The 16,775-nt window shown below is 42.3% G+C and overlaps 2 protein-coding genes across 2 annotated transcripts; one reads left to right on the forward strand and one right to left on the reverse strand.

Moving 5' to 3' along the window:
- Positions 1-4,292: 4,292 nt before the first annotated feature.
- On the reverse strand, positions 4,293-6,569 carry LOC133884293 (peroxidase 2-like). The gene is made up of 2 exons (XM_062323650.1): positions 6,302-6,569; positions 4,293-5,048 (listed from the first exon to the last, which is right to left on the reverse strand). The coding sequence occupies exons 1-2, from the start codon at positions 6,524-6,526 to the stop codon at positions 4,293-4,295; spliced, it is 981 nt and encodes a 326-aa protein (XP_062179634.1). The 5' UTR covers positions 6,527-6,569.
- An 8,702-nt stretch (positions 6,570-15,271) lies between these two features.
- On the forward strand, positions 15,272-16,775 carry LOC133885632 (peroxidase 2-like). Its single transcript, XM_062325365.1, has 2 exons — positions 15,272-15,547; positions 15,809-16,775. The coding sequence occupies exons 1-2, from the start codon at positions 15,320-15,322 to the stop codon at positions 16,565-16,567; spliced, it is 987 nt and encodes a 328-aa protein (XP_062181349.1). The 5' UTR covers positions 15,272-15,319; the 3' UTR covers positions 16,568-16,775.

The following is a 16,775-nucleotide window of genomic DNA, read 5'->3' on the forward strand; positions in this document are numbered from 1 at the left end:
TACACAAAATAAACTAGCATAAACTAGGCACTAAGATTTCTTATATAACCTAGTTCATGGTTATCTAATTTATCTACATCTAAAACTACAATAAAACTAGCTAAAGAGCTAATTCTAGGTTTTTGGCAACGCATAAACGATTTAAACAAATTATGTTAAAAACTAATTAGTTTACTAAAAATTATGAAATTGATTGATTGGATAGATCTCAAATTTATATGAATATTGGTGGAAGAATCGACGGAAACGGAACTAGGATGGAGGAGAAATGGGCTTTGGAAGATTTATCAGGAGATTAATTTGGGAAAATAGAAAAAGAAGGAATATTCCTAAAATATTCTTTCAGATTGGCTCGGTTTATTTTTGGGTAGGCCCGGCTTGGTTTTTGGTGTGGCTCAGCTCGACTAGTTTTTAATGAGTCCGCTTGGTTTAAATGGCTTGGGTTGATGGCTCAATGAATGGCTTGGCTCATTGAATGGCTCGGTTCAGTTTATCTGGCTTGGCTTGGTTGGTGCTCGGTTTGGCTAATTTGAGTGGGGGCTCGGCTGGGCCCACATGTCAACGCTTGTGAGAGGAGAGGATAAGGGAGAGAGGTGGTTCTATTTGACTCAGATCCAATCAAGAGGAAGGGGGAAACATAGAGGAGGGAGTCTACACCATGGTGGCGGTGGCTCGCTACGTGGCTAAGGTATGTGGCTCGAATTGGAGGATTTCGGGTGAGAGAGAAGGGGAGGAAGGGGAAGAGAAGCGCAGTTGTCGGAGGGCGAACTCCTCTAGCAGGGATCCGGAGGGACCCCCTTTGAGATTCGGCCGGGGGATGATTCTGAATCCGTTTTGAGGGTGAAATAAATGGGTGTAAATGCGATGCAGGTGGAATGGAATGATCGGATGCAGGAAGTAATAAATGCTCAGGAGGTTTTTAGACAGGTTCGGACCGCACTGAGCGTAACACCCTACTCTTGTGTCTATGCTATAAATGCTCTGAGAATGTCTCTCAGAGGTTCTGCTGGGTTACAAGAATATTTGTCTAGTCTAGAGCTTCGTGCTCCTTGTTCCTCGGCCGATCGAAGCTTCTGTACTCGTCGCCGGTTGCCGAGGATTCAATCTGGTCCGAACTCGTCTTTTCTCCGGGGAGCCTGCCCCACCTTAAATACCCGCCGGGACGGTAGTGTGCCCAGAAAAGGATAGCACGAGTTCCAAGGCGCCATAAATGGAAAGCAAACATCATGGGCTGCTGCGCGAGGTGACGGGGAGGGTTGAAAACGCGCCCCCGTCTGGTCTTGTTCGTCATCATGCCGTTCTTCAACGGGCGCCGCGGGGAGGGCCCACCAGGCAGCCACCGAGTAGCCCGGCGTGCCCGCTCGGTCAGAGCGAGTCTGACACAGCAGGGCGGCAGGCGGGGCGCCTTGGGCCTCGCGATGTTATCCCGAGGCACGCCGGATGTCCCGCGATGGGACCCGTGCATTAAATGTACCCACGCCTCCCTGCCAGGCCGTGGCAGGGTCTGACAGCAAGCGTGGAGGAGCAGTTGAAGGTGACAGGCCACGCGCCCTCTTAATTACAGCATTGGGCCTCTCACCATCTGACACCTCACCGTTGGGCCTCCGTGGGGGCCATCGGCGAGGGACTTCTGAGGCTCTCGGGGAACTGAGTGCTCGGGGGCCACTGTTCGCCGCCCCAACACTCTCTCCCGGAACTGACTTCCCTTGGGTCCTCGGGGGACTCGGGCGCTCGGGGGCCACTGTTCGCAGCCCCGAGCACTCTGTTCCCGGTACTTAGCTTTCCTTGTCGTCGGGGGACTTGAGTGCTCGGGGGCCACTGTTCGCAGCCCTGAGCACTCTCTCCCCGGAACTTGGTCTTCTTGGGTCATCGGAGAACTCAGGTAATCGGGGACCACTGTTCATGGCCCCGAGCACCCTCTCCCGGGACTTGATCTTCTCGTACCTTGCGGAGATGATCCCGCGGGAGGATGTCATGTGACACTCTGCTGTTCCGGCCTCGGGACTCGGGACCCCTGGTTCCTGTGTCACCGATAGCAGTGCTCATCGGTGGCAGGGAATTAGTGACGGCGAGCTTGAGTTTGGGCGGAGCTTGATGGCGGTGAGAGAGAGAGGCCGGGAGCTCGTTGTGGTGTGGTGTGGAGGGAGGAGGGCTCGGCCAGGCTTTTATAAGCGGATGGGAGGAGTTTGCAGGGGACAATGGCATGGCACCGGAGCATAGGCGTGGTATGGCGTCAGAATGGTGCCGTCGCGAATCGTGGAACGTGCGCACCACACACGATGGAACCGGAGCGGGTGGTTGGTGATGATTGTGGCAAGTGCATGGCTACAGTGGCACGAGGACGGCGATGACAGGACGGTGAGCGAAGAAGAGAGAGGGATGTGAGAGGTGTTTCAAAGAACTTCTTGTTGTTCTTCTTCGTTTTGATATTTCGAGTGTGTGACATAGTACCTGTTGTCTTTCGTGATGTTGTACTTGTAGTTATTTTTTTTCATTTCATAGAGGGCAGCGGCAACATAAATGTTTAGTTTCAACCTTTCTAGGAATTAGCTAGCACACCATCTCAATTCCTCTGCTTTCCCCTTCCAAAGATTTGTGATTCATGTGTTCCAAAGCATCCCTTCAAAAATTCTGGTAGAGTTGTCAAGAATGACAGCTGATACACAAGGCACAAGGGTGCTCATTTGCTTGATTGTTTCAGTAAATAATGCATAATTTCTGTTAAAAATATTTAGTAAAGAGGAAATGCATATTTGTTTACACCATGAATTTTGTTGGACAATTGTATACACATGATTCTGATTTAAATTTGATAGTTCTCTGCATAAAAAATTGACATTTTGTGGACTTGCGTTGAGCTTTTAGTTAATTGTTCACCTAGTTAACAAATTTAGTGCATCAACTAATATTGTCTCCTTTTATACTGCAGTTCTGCAGTTAGTTGCCTAGCTCAGCATGGCAACAGTACCATCATAATCTTGTCTGCAAGAACTTGGGTGCTCTTCAGGCAGTTTGCCGTTGGTCAGCATGGCAACGGTGAGCATTTTCATCTCTGATACATGTAAGGTATCATCTGCCCTTTCTAATGGTTTCTTTGAATCTGTCACATGAGTTTGTCTTGCTGTCATTTCCCGTTGAGCTGCATCTGCATCTTCCTATCTCTTTAATCCTTTTTTCAATGTTAGTGAAATCAGTACCATGTGGTTGATCTATTCTTCTTATAAGTGCTGCTATAACTGAGATAGTGAAATCAATATCTTAGTGTTCACGAGATCGAGGTGAATTCATGGGGTGCAACATGGTGGCAATTCTGTATTTTTTTGTTGTCGCTGAAGTTCTGTGTTGTGGCGATTTGAAGATGCTAGATGGATTGTCAACTACTGTTCTTAGAATCAGTCATTCTATGGAGCATTTAAGATAATTATTGTGATACGAATCTGCGTTCTCGTGCAATGTCGATTTGTTTCACTTTTTTCTTGCTTAGAACGTGGCAACCTATGCCATTTCAGGTCAGTTAACTTTGTTGTGAGTAATATAGCTCAAGTCAGGATTAAAACTGATGCGCTCCATGTATACCAATGTTGTGAGTAATCAGCCTTCGTTCATACTAATTTCTTACTGTCAGCCCATGAAGTTTTCTTGACATAATTGACAAAACATCAATGGCAGATATTCCACCAATTTATTGGCACTGGCATCATTGATGAGTTACTAATTATATTCCTGAATTCTCTAATGCAGGAGAAACTGAGAAATCACTTGGAGTTGTCAAGTCTAGTCCATACCGTACTTCATCCTGGAAACAAGTCTCAGGAGAAGATTCATCTCAAGACGCAATTGAAACCTATTTATTTTACCATACTAATCCATCTCTAGTATGATGTAATGCATTTATAATATTTACTAGCATTAATGTAATGATAGCATTGTATTCTGGATGCTAATCGCATTACTTTTTTTACAGTAACTGTAGGATATACACACATAATCTTAAAAAACATATCCGTCAGAGGGTTTATGATTAGAAAATATATATGGTAGCGGGTCAAAGCCGCGCTATTAGCGGCCACCTTGCTAGTTGGTAGAGTATATAGATGAAACTATAAACAAATTTAAGCACAAGGAGTCAATGAGCGAAAATATTTTCCCCCAAAATTAATGGTGCACCTCTCAAGTTACAGCAGTAACAACGAATGAAGAAGCAAGAAATCGAAACAAGGAATTAAGTTCGTCAAGATTGATCTGGAGCCCATGCAATGCAAGAATACCAGCAGCAGCTCGATCATGGAGCGCTAGCTGTTGGTGGCGTAGCAGAGCTTCCTGACCTGGCCGGCGGTCCCGGTGAGCACCTGGATGCCGCCCATCTTCACCAGCGCCGCTGCGAACCGCCCCATCCACGCAGCAGGGTCGGCGGAGTTGCCGGCCACCTTGGCCGCCGTGTCGGTGGTGTTCAAGAGCTGCTGGTCCGACGTGAAGAGCACTTGCCCGGAGACCAAGTTACTGTAGTACTGGTTGCTCAGCACGTTCGGGTCCGTCACGTTGTTGTTGTTCACCGCCGGGTTGCCCCCGTTGCTGCCCGGCGGCGGGCACACCGTCCTCAGCGCGGTGGCAAAGGTGGCGTTCATGGTCGGGTCCACGGTGGGGTATAGCCGGCCGTTGAAGGAGGAGCAGTGCGCCTGCCCGAAGGAGTGCGCGCCGGAGAGCGTGACGAGGTCGTCGACGTCGAGGCCCTTGGCGGCGAAGTTGTTGATGAGGTCCTGCAACTTGAAGGTCTGGGAAGGGATGTGCTGCAACACGTCGAAGAAGTTAGAGACGAGCCCGTCGCGGCGGCCCGAGGGCATGGCGAAGCTGGTGAAGCCGCCGGAGACGACCGCGGAGTCGCGCGCCGCGAAGGCGAGGATGTCGGCGCAGGAGACGACGCCGGGGCAGACGGCCTCCACGGCCGCCTTGATCTGGTTCACTGCGTCGTACCCGCGCAGCGGGATCGCATTCTTCTCCGTCGACGGGTTGCTGCTGCTCGGGTCAAGAAGAATGGAGGCGTCGCAGCCCTGCAAGCAGAGGCCCGTTTATTTGTCAGTTCACAATTCACATACGCATGGATGCGCGCGAGCTCATTGGTTCCTTTTCATCACTTTTTTTAGACGACCTTTTCATCACTTGCTGTCTAAGAGTACACTAGTTCATCATGCACAGCGGATTAGGGATCCGGAGTTGGCGACGGTGGCTACCTGGCGGGTGGCAGGCTGATCCAAATGGAGGAGGCGGGCGTGAGGGCAAAGTGGCGAGGACGCCATCAGTCGCAGGTAACAGTGTTAGGGCGGGGTGAGCAAAAATATCCTGATAAAATTGGGTTAGCACGGTGACAGATCTAGCGATAAGAGCACTGTAGAAGATGGGTGGAGATGGGTGGAGGTGGGCGGTAGGTGGAGGAGCGAGCACATGAGCCGCTGGGGACATGTGCAGGTAGGCAGCCGGGTGAGCTCTTCCTGTGAAAATTTATCGTTGAGAAAAAAATCGATAAACCCGATAATCCTGTTTATCGGCAGGGGTCGGTAAATTTATTTATCAACCAAAAATTTCAGTAATTTTTGAATTTGGCGTCTTTTGATTTTCGGATCAAACACGCGAGCAAGAAAACGTCGACCCACAGACCGCAAGCTGCCAGACCACCCCCTTCAATCCTAATTTATTTATGTGTTATTTTTTATGTCAAATAATTTGGATACAATCTATATGATTTTCTAGATTAATTGAATATTTTTTTAAATTTTATTCGAAATTTTTTATTTATCGCTGATAGAATTCTGATAAATCCGATAATCCTATTTATCGCTAACCTCTGATAATCCTGTTTATCGCTCTTCACGTTGGCGCATGGGCAGAAGAATCAGACGTAAGGAAGAAGAAAAGAGAAGAAGCGCATGATCCAGATTCAATAGCTGTCCTTCGTCAACTGAAAAGCCTCAAATTTTTAGGCACCTAAACAATAGCATCCCCATAATTTTGAAGCAACATTATCAATTGTAGCTGCTTCGTGAGGCACACAATTTCGAGGCAAGGGATGCAGCCACCCATGTGCAATATGTGCTTGTTACTCCCAATATTCTAGTGTAACTATTTTTAAATGCTTGAAACCAGCATAATTATTCGTCAATCATCATCTTGCGATTACTACGAGCTTTGATATTTACATTTCATAGTTTTCATATCAGTAGAAATTAGCAAATTACAATTTTGCAGCAATACTCGTAACAATAAACCAAATGCAAACGAGTAGGAATTGTACTAAGACGGCCATTACCCTGACGAAGCAGTCGTGGAAGAAGAGGCGCACGAAGGCGGCACCCATGGTGAGATCATTTCTGATAATCGCCTCGGTGACGCTGCGCACCGTCGCCTCGGCTTGCGGGCACGAGGAGCTGTAGAAGTTGTATTGCAGCGGCGGCGACTGCGCCAGCGACGGCGTGCTCAGCGCAGCAGCAGCCACCAGCAGCAGCACGGCCAGGTTGCATGTCGCCATCGCCATGCTTCAGCTTGATTAGCGCCTTAAGCTAGCTAGTTAATTGGCTTCCAGAAAGCTAGGATATGATCTAGAGAATGTTTTGATGGTGACGATGGTGTGGCCTCCAAAGGGTATTTATGGATCATGACACGAGAAGCAACAAGCCTTAAAATTGTATATGTCTCCGGAGAGTGTTCGCTGCATTTCATTTTTCTATTTTTCTAAATATTAAGTACAACGATGATTGGGAGGTTACTATAGTAGCCATACCAATACGTACCAGCTAAACTTATTGGTAGATGTGCGCGGTTGCAGCTAGCTGTCCTAGCTAGACGTGTTCACAACTCTACTCTGCCACATAATTTTAGAATAGAATGTGAAAGGATATGTGACTTTTTAAGAGCGAGGATAAATTAGGATTTTTAAAATTTATTTGGTTTAAAAATTATATAAGATAAATCTATATCAATTTTTATCTAGATGTGCTTCAAATTTATCTAATATACCTACTTTACCGACTAAATCGTTAGCAACTTATCTAAATAGGTAAATTACAAGAATGTAAATATATACGTAAATAAGATAGAGAGTAAACTCGATACAAGGATGTTTATTTCGTGGTATCAATAGTATAAATATCATCTATAGTCTATATTGGAGTTTTATAAAAATTATACTTCCGATCGGCACTCGGTCATAGCTTTTGAACCACCAAATCATAAAGACAAAATCTTCATCCAGATGAGCCACCAAGTCACTAAGATAATATCTCATAACTATTTTCTCTTCTGGTTTTTTACCGTTATGATCACTTCGAAACTTGAGCCACAAGATAAAGATCTTCACATCCTCGTACACATTTCTCATCATCGCTATACACTAAATCGGAAGATCAATAAGTTTGCCAGTGAGTTACAAGACTCTAAGCTAGCTAGATGTGTCTGCAGCTCTACTCTGCCACATAATTTTATAATAGAATGATATTACCACTTGGGATCAGTAACGTAGTACGTGCATGCATTCCTTCATTGCCACTTGGAAGGTTTGTTTAGAGTTTGAGAGCATTTGACTCTTGGTATATATATGGACCGTGTAAGAAAATGTTATAAAACTCCACTAGCTAAATAGGTCAAGATTCCAGTTAATCAAGTCTCTGTTTGAATTCAATATGAAAACACTCATGCCGTAAACGGGCGTACGCTGTAAACAAGAGTGTAGGATGTATTTTGTTTTTTAAAAAAATCAAACTTTATAAATTTAATTAATAATTAGTCAAATTATATATATATATATATATGTTTAGTCACTACTGTAGAAATCTTTAACATTGTCGGCTTTAAAACCCCCTTCACTGTTGGTTTTAGAGTCGACAGTGGATAATGGACAGTGATAGTTTTCGACTATTACCACTGCCGGTTCTAGAACCGACAGTGATAGTTCAGGTATCACTATCGATCGATGCCCTCACTCGGTAGTGAATTATCACTGCCAACTTAAGCCTTTAGCCGACAGTGATACCCTTTATCACTGTCGGTTCATAAGCTACATTGGTTGATTCTTCCCACACTGATTTTAAATAGACAGTAATGTTTCATTACTACCGACCCATTAGGTACCGATAATGATGGACCGGTACATATAGCTGGTTTTGTAGTAGTGAGTATACAAGCTTTGTTTAATAGATTTGTATTTCAAATTACTTTTAAGATGATGTTGATTTTATAGTAATTATAACATATTATAAGAAAAATTAACGGCTAACGTTTACTTTTGATGATTTTTTCAAAACAAAATATGTCTTATATTGTTAAACGGATGGAATACTACATACTCTATCCTAGTATACAAGGCCCATTTAGTTCAGGGTTAATTATCTGTAAGTGATCTGGAAGCTGTGTTAGTTTGAGCGAGTTGACACACCTGGCTTGGGTATGACCTGTGCAAGAAAATAATGTCATAAAACCCAGCTAACTTAAATAGGACAAGATTCCAGTTAATCAAGTTGTTTGACTTTAATATGGAAACTCTCAACTCTCAAGCTGCATTTGGGCCATTTGCACCGACAGTATGAGTGTTGCAGTAATAACACGAAAGAGAGAGCTATTAGCTCAGCTTCAACTTCTTCAGGTTAAACTCTACATGTTCCAACGTCGTTTCCTCGATACTGACATGACCTGCCTGTTTGTGTCATTCGTTCAATTTTTTAAAGGTCGCGCTTGATTGGCCGACACGAGGATGTATATGTTTAGTATTGGTAGACATTAGTTCTCTCCAATAATTATGGTATTTGTTTGTTTACAAGAGTGTTGACTTGAATGAAAAATCAAGCCCATGTCAAGGTGGGCTTCAGCCCGCGTCATAGGATTCATCAAGATATAGCCTAGATAGTAAAAGTCTAATCCGAAATGATATTTTGACGTTAGTTTTAAACTGTTAAAGTTCAGTTTGGAACGTGACTAAATCTTAGTTACCACTGAAAGGGCCTATAGCAGATACTCCGTATTATATTAGTATGTCTTGCTCTTTTGTTTCTTTTATTGATTGGATTCGCGGGTTCGCTATTTAAAAGTTGTGTGTGTTTTTATTACGATTTTATGATTGTTGGATTGTATAAAGCTCACCGATTGATTGATTGGATGTTGATATAGGTGGTAAAAGAATGTGACTTATGCTTAACACAAGGATAACCCAATCTTAGAAATACATTCCCTAACAGTGCATTTGCTAGCCCAATCTTAGAAATTGACATTGCAGAATAGCAGTAGTAAGTAGGGATGAAAATGGATCGCACATAGATGGATATCACTGATATTATATGTTATCATATATTTTCTCCTCGGATTCAGAGTCGGATATAGATACATATATAGATATTCTCGATTACGGATACAGATTGATACGGATTGAATATGTGATGAGTCCGATGCAGACAATATCGGTCACGGATATTTATTCGGATATTGAGTAAAAGTAACAACCATATATATCGTATTTGTTATAATTGTTCGACCATTCACATATCTAAGACTCAACTACATTAGAGATTCAACAAGCAAATCAACAATATACTCTCATGAAGGAGTTATATTATAGCAAAATTAGAGAAGTTATAAGTGTCCAATATGGCGGCTGAAGTTTCTATTAATTATTTGAACATATTAATACTTAAAATGAAAAATATCAACTAGAAACTTGTAGATCTCATCAATAGCTACAATTTTTATATATTTTTTTAAAAGACGGCAAAAGACTTGCCGAAATATATTAATAACAGAGGAAAGAAAACGTAAGAGGTCACAAACAACAAACACAAGAGCCCACTAACGAAAGCCTGCGCAACTACCGAAGGCCCTGACCCTTCAAAACGCGCTTCAACATAGGCTACTGGAGCTAAAATGAAAAAGCAACGGCACGGCTGACAACAGACTACCTGGACGCATTGCTAGAGCTTGGAAGATCGTCTTCACCTGACTTCGCATGAAAAAGTTACAAGCTCTGAAAGATAGTTTCAATAGCCTTTGGATTTATACGATTTTATTCTCGGATATCTAAAATCTGATGGAGACCTGGCTTCCTATATCCAAATTTGATATCCGAGACAACTATCCAAGATCCGAAATTTCTTTTGGATATCCGATATCTGAGATCCGATTAGCATATAAATCGGATCGGGCGATCGAGCGGGTGAAAAATCCAGCTCGTTTTCACCCCCGGTAGTAAGTGCTTTCGTTTAGGTTTAGTGAACTGAAGATTTTTTTAGTTTGAGTGCATCGACTCTTGATTTTTTTTTTACTTTAATTTGCAAACTACCCTGCCTCTAAAGAGAATATAACTATCGAGTTTTTTTTAGAAAAAAAAATAAAGCTTTAGATTGACTAACAAAGAGTCCTCGCTAGTTGGACAGCATAAATTTTGCATGAAAAAGTTCAATCAGAACCTCTATAATTCCTTCAGGAATGATACAGATCAGCTATTATATAAGTATATTGTATTCACACATCTATCTCAAGCTGGTCTAGTGACCAGGAAGACAGCCAACTTACAAATAGCAAAACTGTTATACTATATGAACTAGCTGGCAAAACTGTCATACTACTGGTCGACATGTATATCTCTCCACTAATTTTTTGTTTCTTTGTTGATGACAAGAATGTCAACTAAGTCTTGCTCTTTTGTTTAATTTTTTGATTCATTTACTGTGCAAGTAGAAATTCTACATTGAAAAAGATTGTTTCAGCTCAAATGACCAAGGCAAAAGGGAAAGAACACGCACGCGCGCACACAAACAAACTGGGAAGTGGGTTATAGACATGTTATCTAAATATAGGTATTGCAAACAAACCGATGGAAAGTGCAAACGTATTGCAAATTAAACAAATATCATTATCTATGGTAGCCCACATACAACGTCCTACGAATCAGGTACCCATCAATTTTTTGTGAATCCCGATCTCTACATATCTTCTGCGCATGGACCCAGCTAGCTTAAATAGGACAAGATTCCAGTTAATCAAGTTGTTTGACTTTAATATGGAAACTCTCAACTCTCAAGCTGCATTTGGGCCATTTGCACCGACAATATGAGTGTTGCAGTAATAACACGAAAGAGAGAGCTATAATCATATTCCCTTTATTTTGTTCCTTTCCCGATTCTTTTTTTCGTTCTTATTCTTTTTATTTCCTCTCATCTTCAACAGCTTCCTTTCGAGGGAAATCGTGAAGGGAAAGAAGAGAGAATCTCGTTCTGGAAGGAATGACCTAAGAATCCTGTCATAAAAGGAACCGTAAAGAGAAACCGTTAGAACGTTGAAGAAAACAGAAATCCCTTCACAGTAAAAATCTCCCCCGCGAAAAGAACCCGTTGGATTCAGTCAGCTCAGCTTCAACTTCTTCAGGTTAAACTCTACATGTTCCAACGTCGTTTCCTCGATACTGACATGACCTGCCTGCTTGTGTCATTCGTTCAATTTTTTAAAGGTCGCAAGTAGCTAGAAATTCTACATTGAAAAAGATTGTTTCAGTTCAAATGATCAAGGCAAAAGGGAAAGAACACGCATGCGCACACACAAACAAACTGGGAAGTGGGTTATAGACATGTTATCCAAATCCTAAAGACTAAATTCCGAGCGTGCATGCTCTCATCGTGCAGCATGTATGTTCACATCGGTCGTTCATTAAGCACTGAATGCTATTGGTTGGTGTGCTGTTACATGTATGGAGAAGAGAAAGATGACAAAATTGCTGATATCATTCACATGCAACTCCATTATAAAACTTTAAAAAATTATAGTTTCCAAACCGAGCATCTAAATTAAAATCCGATTGCACCATTGTGTTTCGTGCGATAAAAGCTTCAAAACTAGACCCCAGTTGAGTATATTTCGATGACATTTTTTCAACATCAACTTCATATAAAAAAGTGCTTTTGAATACACTATAATTTGCTTACAATTTTTCAAAAACTTGCTTATGTGATTGATGGTTGATAAAGTAATTTTCTTTCTAACATCAACTTCATATAAAAAAGTGTTTTTGACTACATTATAATTTTCTTACGATTTTTCAAAAACTTGCTCATTACTTTACAAGAACTTGCTTATCCAACTGATGGTTAATAAAGTGAAGTATTGATGTGGGTGTTATGAAGAGAGTATGAATGGACATACATTGAAATTGGGTGAATAACTGAGTTGTATAAGTGATTTTTTTTAATGTTCTAATGTAGACAATTTTAGAAAACCACTTAAGTATTTTAATTGGATTAGAAAAGCAGTTTTCAATTTGATGTAGGCAATTTGTGTTTGTCCAAAAAATTACATCAAAATATAATCAAAATGGATCTCATTTTGTTGATAAAAATATAAGGACTACAACCGTGCAAACGGATCAGAGATTAGATACACGGTTTAGAAAATATAAGCACTTGTATTTGATGAAATTCTACTTTTTCGTGTGTTCACACTTATCATCTTCTTTGTATGGAACACATAGGTATGATTTACCTTTACACGGTTCTATTTTTGCTTTTTGGATCATATGATTTTGCTTATATATTTTGATAAATTTGCTTATATAGTAGGGTGCAAAGGGAAGAATAGATGTATTTTCATAAAGATTGTACTTTGTTTTTGTCACACAATGATCGTGAGATAAAAAATTAAGCTCCAAACACTATATGTTAATTATTAAAAACAAAAAATAGATATATGTGTTCAGATCAACTCCTACTAAATATAGGCGTGCATGCTAAACAACTGTAGCATGCACGCATAGAATTTAGTCATGTCCTATCTAAATATAGGTATTGCAAACAAACCGATGGAAAGTGCAAACGTATTGCAAATTAAACAAATATCATTATCTATGGTAGCCCACATACAACGTCCTACGAATCAGGTACCCATAAATTTTTTGTGAATCCCGAATTCTACATATCTCCTGCGCATGGACGTTAATAAAGAATTACGTACGGCATTCCAATAATCTATGCTGTCTGAAACAATTTTATACTTAGGGTGACGGTGGATTAATTAGGAAGGAATATAAGAGAGATTATTAGCTCTTGTTGACTTGAGTGGGGAAGAATGCATATGATTTTTATTTTGTAACCGACAATACCTATATAAGCGTATATTAGGTTCAATCAATTTGGTCATGTATGCCGCGTATACATATTTGTAGTATTCCAGCTAGATAGGGATAGAGAATAATGCACGTTGAGCACACACCAACTGAAAAATAGAGTAGTTTATGGGCCACAATAATAATTCTAACTACGACCCAGTTTAGCCACTAGATAATTATAATATGAATTATGCGCTAACAATCCTTGATTGAGTTGACATTCTTGTCAACAAACAAATTAACACCATAATTAGTGGAGAGAATGTCGACCAGTATATATGTATTGATATTGTCCAACTATAATATTTTGATATGTCCCTCTAATCATATGCGAGCTTAGAATATCGCCAAAAAGGCTATCTAGTTACATAACAGTTTTGCTATTCATCGTAAGTTGCCTGTTTTCTTGACAATACTAAGTACTTGGTCACTGGACTAGCTAGTTTCTGCGATGTGGGTGTGTATATACCAAATAATATTCTATTTATAGCATTCTTGGAGAAAATTTACACAACTTGACCGAACTTTGTCATGAAGAATTCGTGCTATTCCAACTCTTGAGAAATATGTGCTAGTGAATCTCTTCATTCTGTATAGAGCACTAACACTCCGGATGACTGAGAATTATCTTATGGGTAATTTACCTATGGGTTCTAGTAAAACTCTTAAGACAATTATATTTCCTACTTTCTTTGGTCATAAATACATGATATTTTAGGCAAGATTTTGATCAAAATTTTAAAACTTTGGCTTTCAATATATTTAAGAATATTTATGCTGTAAACACTAAAATCATACGTACATATTTGATTTGAAAAATTAGTTTCACCTTATCATAATTTTATTGTGTTTTATAAATATATTCAAATAAAAAATGGTCAGAGCTACACTTCAAAGACCATACGTTTGTCCAAAACATGGCTTTAAGAAAACTACAATATAAGCTAGGATAATTATTTGGCATTTCCTGTGGCACGTTTCCCCCGGCCCGCGTGTTTACCCACTTGCCCCACCCGGTTTTGACATGCATGCTGTGCCACTTCGTTGTACACAGTACACCCCATTGCTCTAAATCCTCGATTGTCATTCCACCGTCCTCGATTGTCATTCCACCGTCGCTTTCATCGGTCTCCTGAGGGGTATTTGATTTGTTGTCGCTCTGTCAGTGATAAATTTATCATTGGATTCATTATTATACACTTAGAATAAACTATCTATCATTCTCAGCGAGGAATTACCACTCTGACTTTGAACAACCTTTCCACCCTAACCCTGAACAACCTCCCAAAACCTAAGCCACAGCAATCACATACTTACTTCCCATTCAGATCCGTGTGGCCACCTCCTCATCAGTCATCTAGTCCTCTCCCTGCACAAATCTGCCATCTTCATTGAACAGTTTTCTTACATTTACAAGCAATTGGATTTTGCCGCTGTTCTACCCCTAACAAATCCCCGTCAGAAAAGATTTCCCTGATCTTTTGTTTCGCTGTCAGGGATATTCCGGTTTCTGGTGGTGCAGGGGATAGTTCCCGAGTTGAAGTCAACAGCTTAATTAGCTACTTAGAATCTTGTCCTCATCTAGTTAGGTTTTATAACATTTTTCGTACACTCATCATACGCAAGAGTCAATGGGCTCAAACTAACAAATCTTCCAGATCACTTATCCTATTAATCTTGAACGAAAGCACGTACTAATCCCCAGTGTCATTCTAGCAAATGTCAGGACGCCTAGCATACCTACCAATAATTTTGAGGGGAAGACAGTATAGGAAGCCTGTACTGTAGTAATTTATAATTAAAAGAGGAAAGAAATAGGTTAAATTGTAAAGAGCCTACCCAAGAGACAGGCCAAATAAAAAAGAAACAGGAAGAGAGAGAATTATACAATCAATCAATCAATCAATCAAACTAAGCCAGCATAATTCTATAGCCAGTATACATACGGTAGTAACCTCCCAAATCATTGTTGCTATCAATATTGTCCCGAAAAGAAAGTTGCTGTGAACTCTCTCTGCATGCACAGAAATGATATTAACCCTAGCTTGTTCCTCCTCGTGTCGTATATGAACTCACGATCTATAAATACAAGCAGAGACGACGCCATTGTCACCATCAAACATTCCCTGCATGCACTTGTTTCAGTGCACACATACATAGCCTGAATCTGATACATCACTAGCTTACTGAAAGATGGCGATGACGATGGCGATGGCGACATCGGCATGCAAGGGCGTGCTGCTCATGGCGTTCGTGGCTGCCACGACGTCGCTGGCCGGGTCGTTGCAGTACGACTTCTACAGGTCGTCGTGCCCGAAAGCTGAGGAGGCGGTCCGCAACGCCACCCAGGAGATTATCTTGAAGGACCCGACCATGGGTGCTGCCTTCATGCGTCTCTTCTTCCACGACTGCTTTGTCAAGGTAATCGCTCGTCAGTCGTCTGATTACTTCCTCCATTCTTTTCTACTATTTGATGTTAAAAACTTTCTAAAATCTGACGATAGTGTATATATTTGGGAAGTATGCAAACTATATCATTAGATCATATGATGTTAACAGTGGAATCATGAAAACCAATGGTCAAAATCATGTGTCAAAGATGGTATATAGTAGAATCAAGTCGGAAAGAACCAATGAGCTCGCGCTTCCATGCGTACGTGAACAAATAGATGGATTTTTCAGGGCTGCGACGCCTCCATTCTGCTCGACCGGAGCAACAGCAACCCGCAGCCGGAGAAGATAGCCATCCCGCTGCGCGGTTACGACGCCGTGAACAAGATCAAGGCGGCCGTGGAGGCCGTCTGCCCCGGCGTCGTCTCCTGCGCCGACATCCTCGCCTTTGCAGCGCGTGACTCCGCCATCATCTCCGGAAGCTTCGGCTTCGCCATGCCGGCCGGCCGCCGCGACGGGCTCAACTCCTCCACCTTCGACGTGGGGCAGGGCATCCCTTCCCCGTCCTTCCAGGTCCAGGACCTCATCAAAAGCTTCGCCGCCAAGGGCCTGAGCGCCGTCGACCTCGTCGCGCTCTCCGGCGCGCACTCCTTCGGGCAGACGCACTGCTCCTTCGTCACCGGCCGGCTGTACCCCACCGTGGACCCGACCATGAACGCCACCTTCGCCGAAGCGCTGAAGAAGGTGTGCCCGCCGCCGAGCAGCGGCGGGGGCGGCCGGGTGCTGAACAACAACCGCGTGACGGACCCGAACGAGATGAGCAACCAGTACTACAGCAACTTGAACTCCAAGCAGGTGCTCTTCACGTCGGACCAGACACTGCTGAGCAGCAACGAGACGGCCAAAATGGTGAAGGAGAACGCCGACAACCCCATCGCGTGGATGGCGCGGTTCGCGGGGGCGCTGGTGAATATGGGCAAAATCGAGGTGCTCACCGGGACCGCCGGCGAGGTCAGGAAGGTCTGCAACGCCACCAACAGCGGCAGCTAAGGCCAATTAAGCTAGGAGAGACCGAGCTTCTGCTGCTGCTGCTGCTACTCTTGCATTGCATGGACTGCAAATTAATCGCAACGCAACATAAATTCCTTCTCGTTTCATTTCTTGGCTCTTGCTGCTGTTGTAACTTGAGAGGTGTGCAATCAGTTAATTGCAATTTCTGTTCAGTCCTTGACTCCTTGTAGCTTTAAATAGTTTTATT

This window comes from Phragmites australis, chromosome 11 (assembly GCF_958298935.1).
Source record: "Phragmites australis chromosome 11, lpPhrAust1.1, whole genome shotgun sequence".
NCBI classification, from domain to species: domain Eukaryota; kingdom Viridiplantae; phylum Streptophyta; class Magnoliopsida; order Poales; family Poaceae; genus Phragmites; species Phragmites australis.

Bases quoted from the DNA above. Each gene is read 5' to 3' on its own strand.
- LOC133884293 (XM_062323650.1), bottom strand. From the start codon at position 6,526: ATGGCGATGGCGACATGCAACCTGGCCGTGCTGCTGCTGGTGGCTGCT. The intron at 5,049-6,301 runs GTAATGGCCGTC...CTCTGCTTGCAG, and splicing joins TCCACGACTGCTTCGTCAGG to GGCTGCGACGCCTCCATTCT.
- LOC133885632 (XM_062325365.1), top strand. From the start codon at position 15,320: ATGGCGATGACGATGGCGATGGCGACATCGGCATGCAAGGGCGTGCTG. The intron at 15,548-15,808 runs GTAATCGCTCGT...TGGATTTTTCAG, and splicing joins TCCACGACTGCTTTGTCAAG to GGCTGCGACGCCTCCATTCT.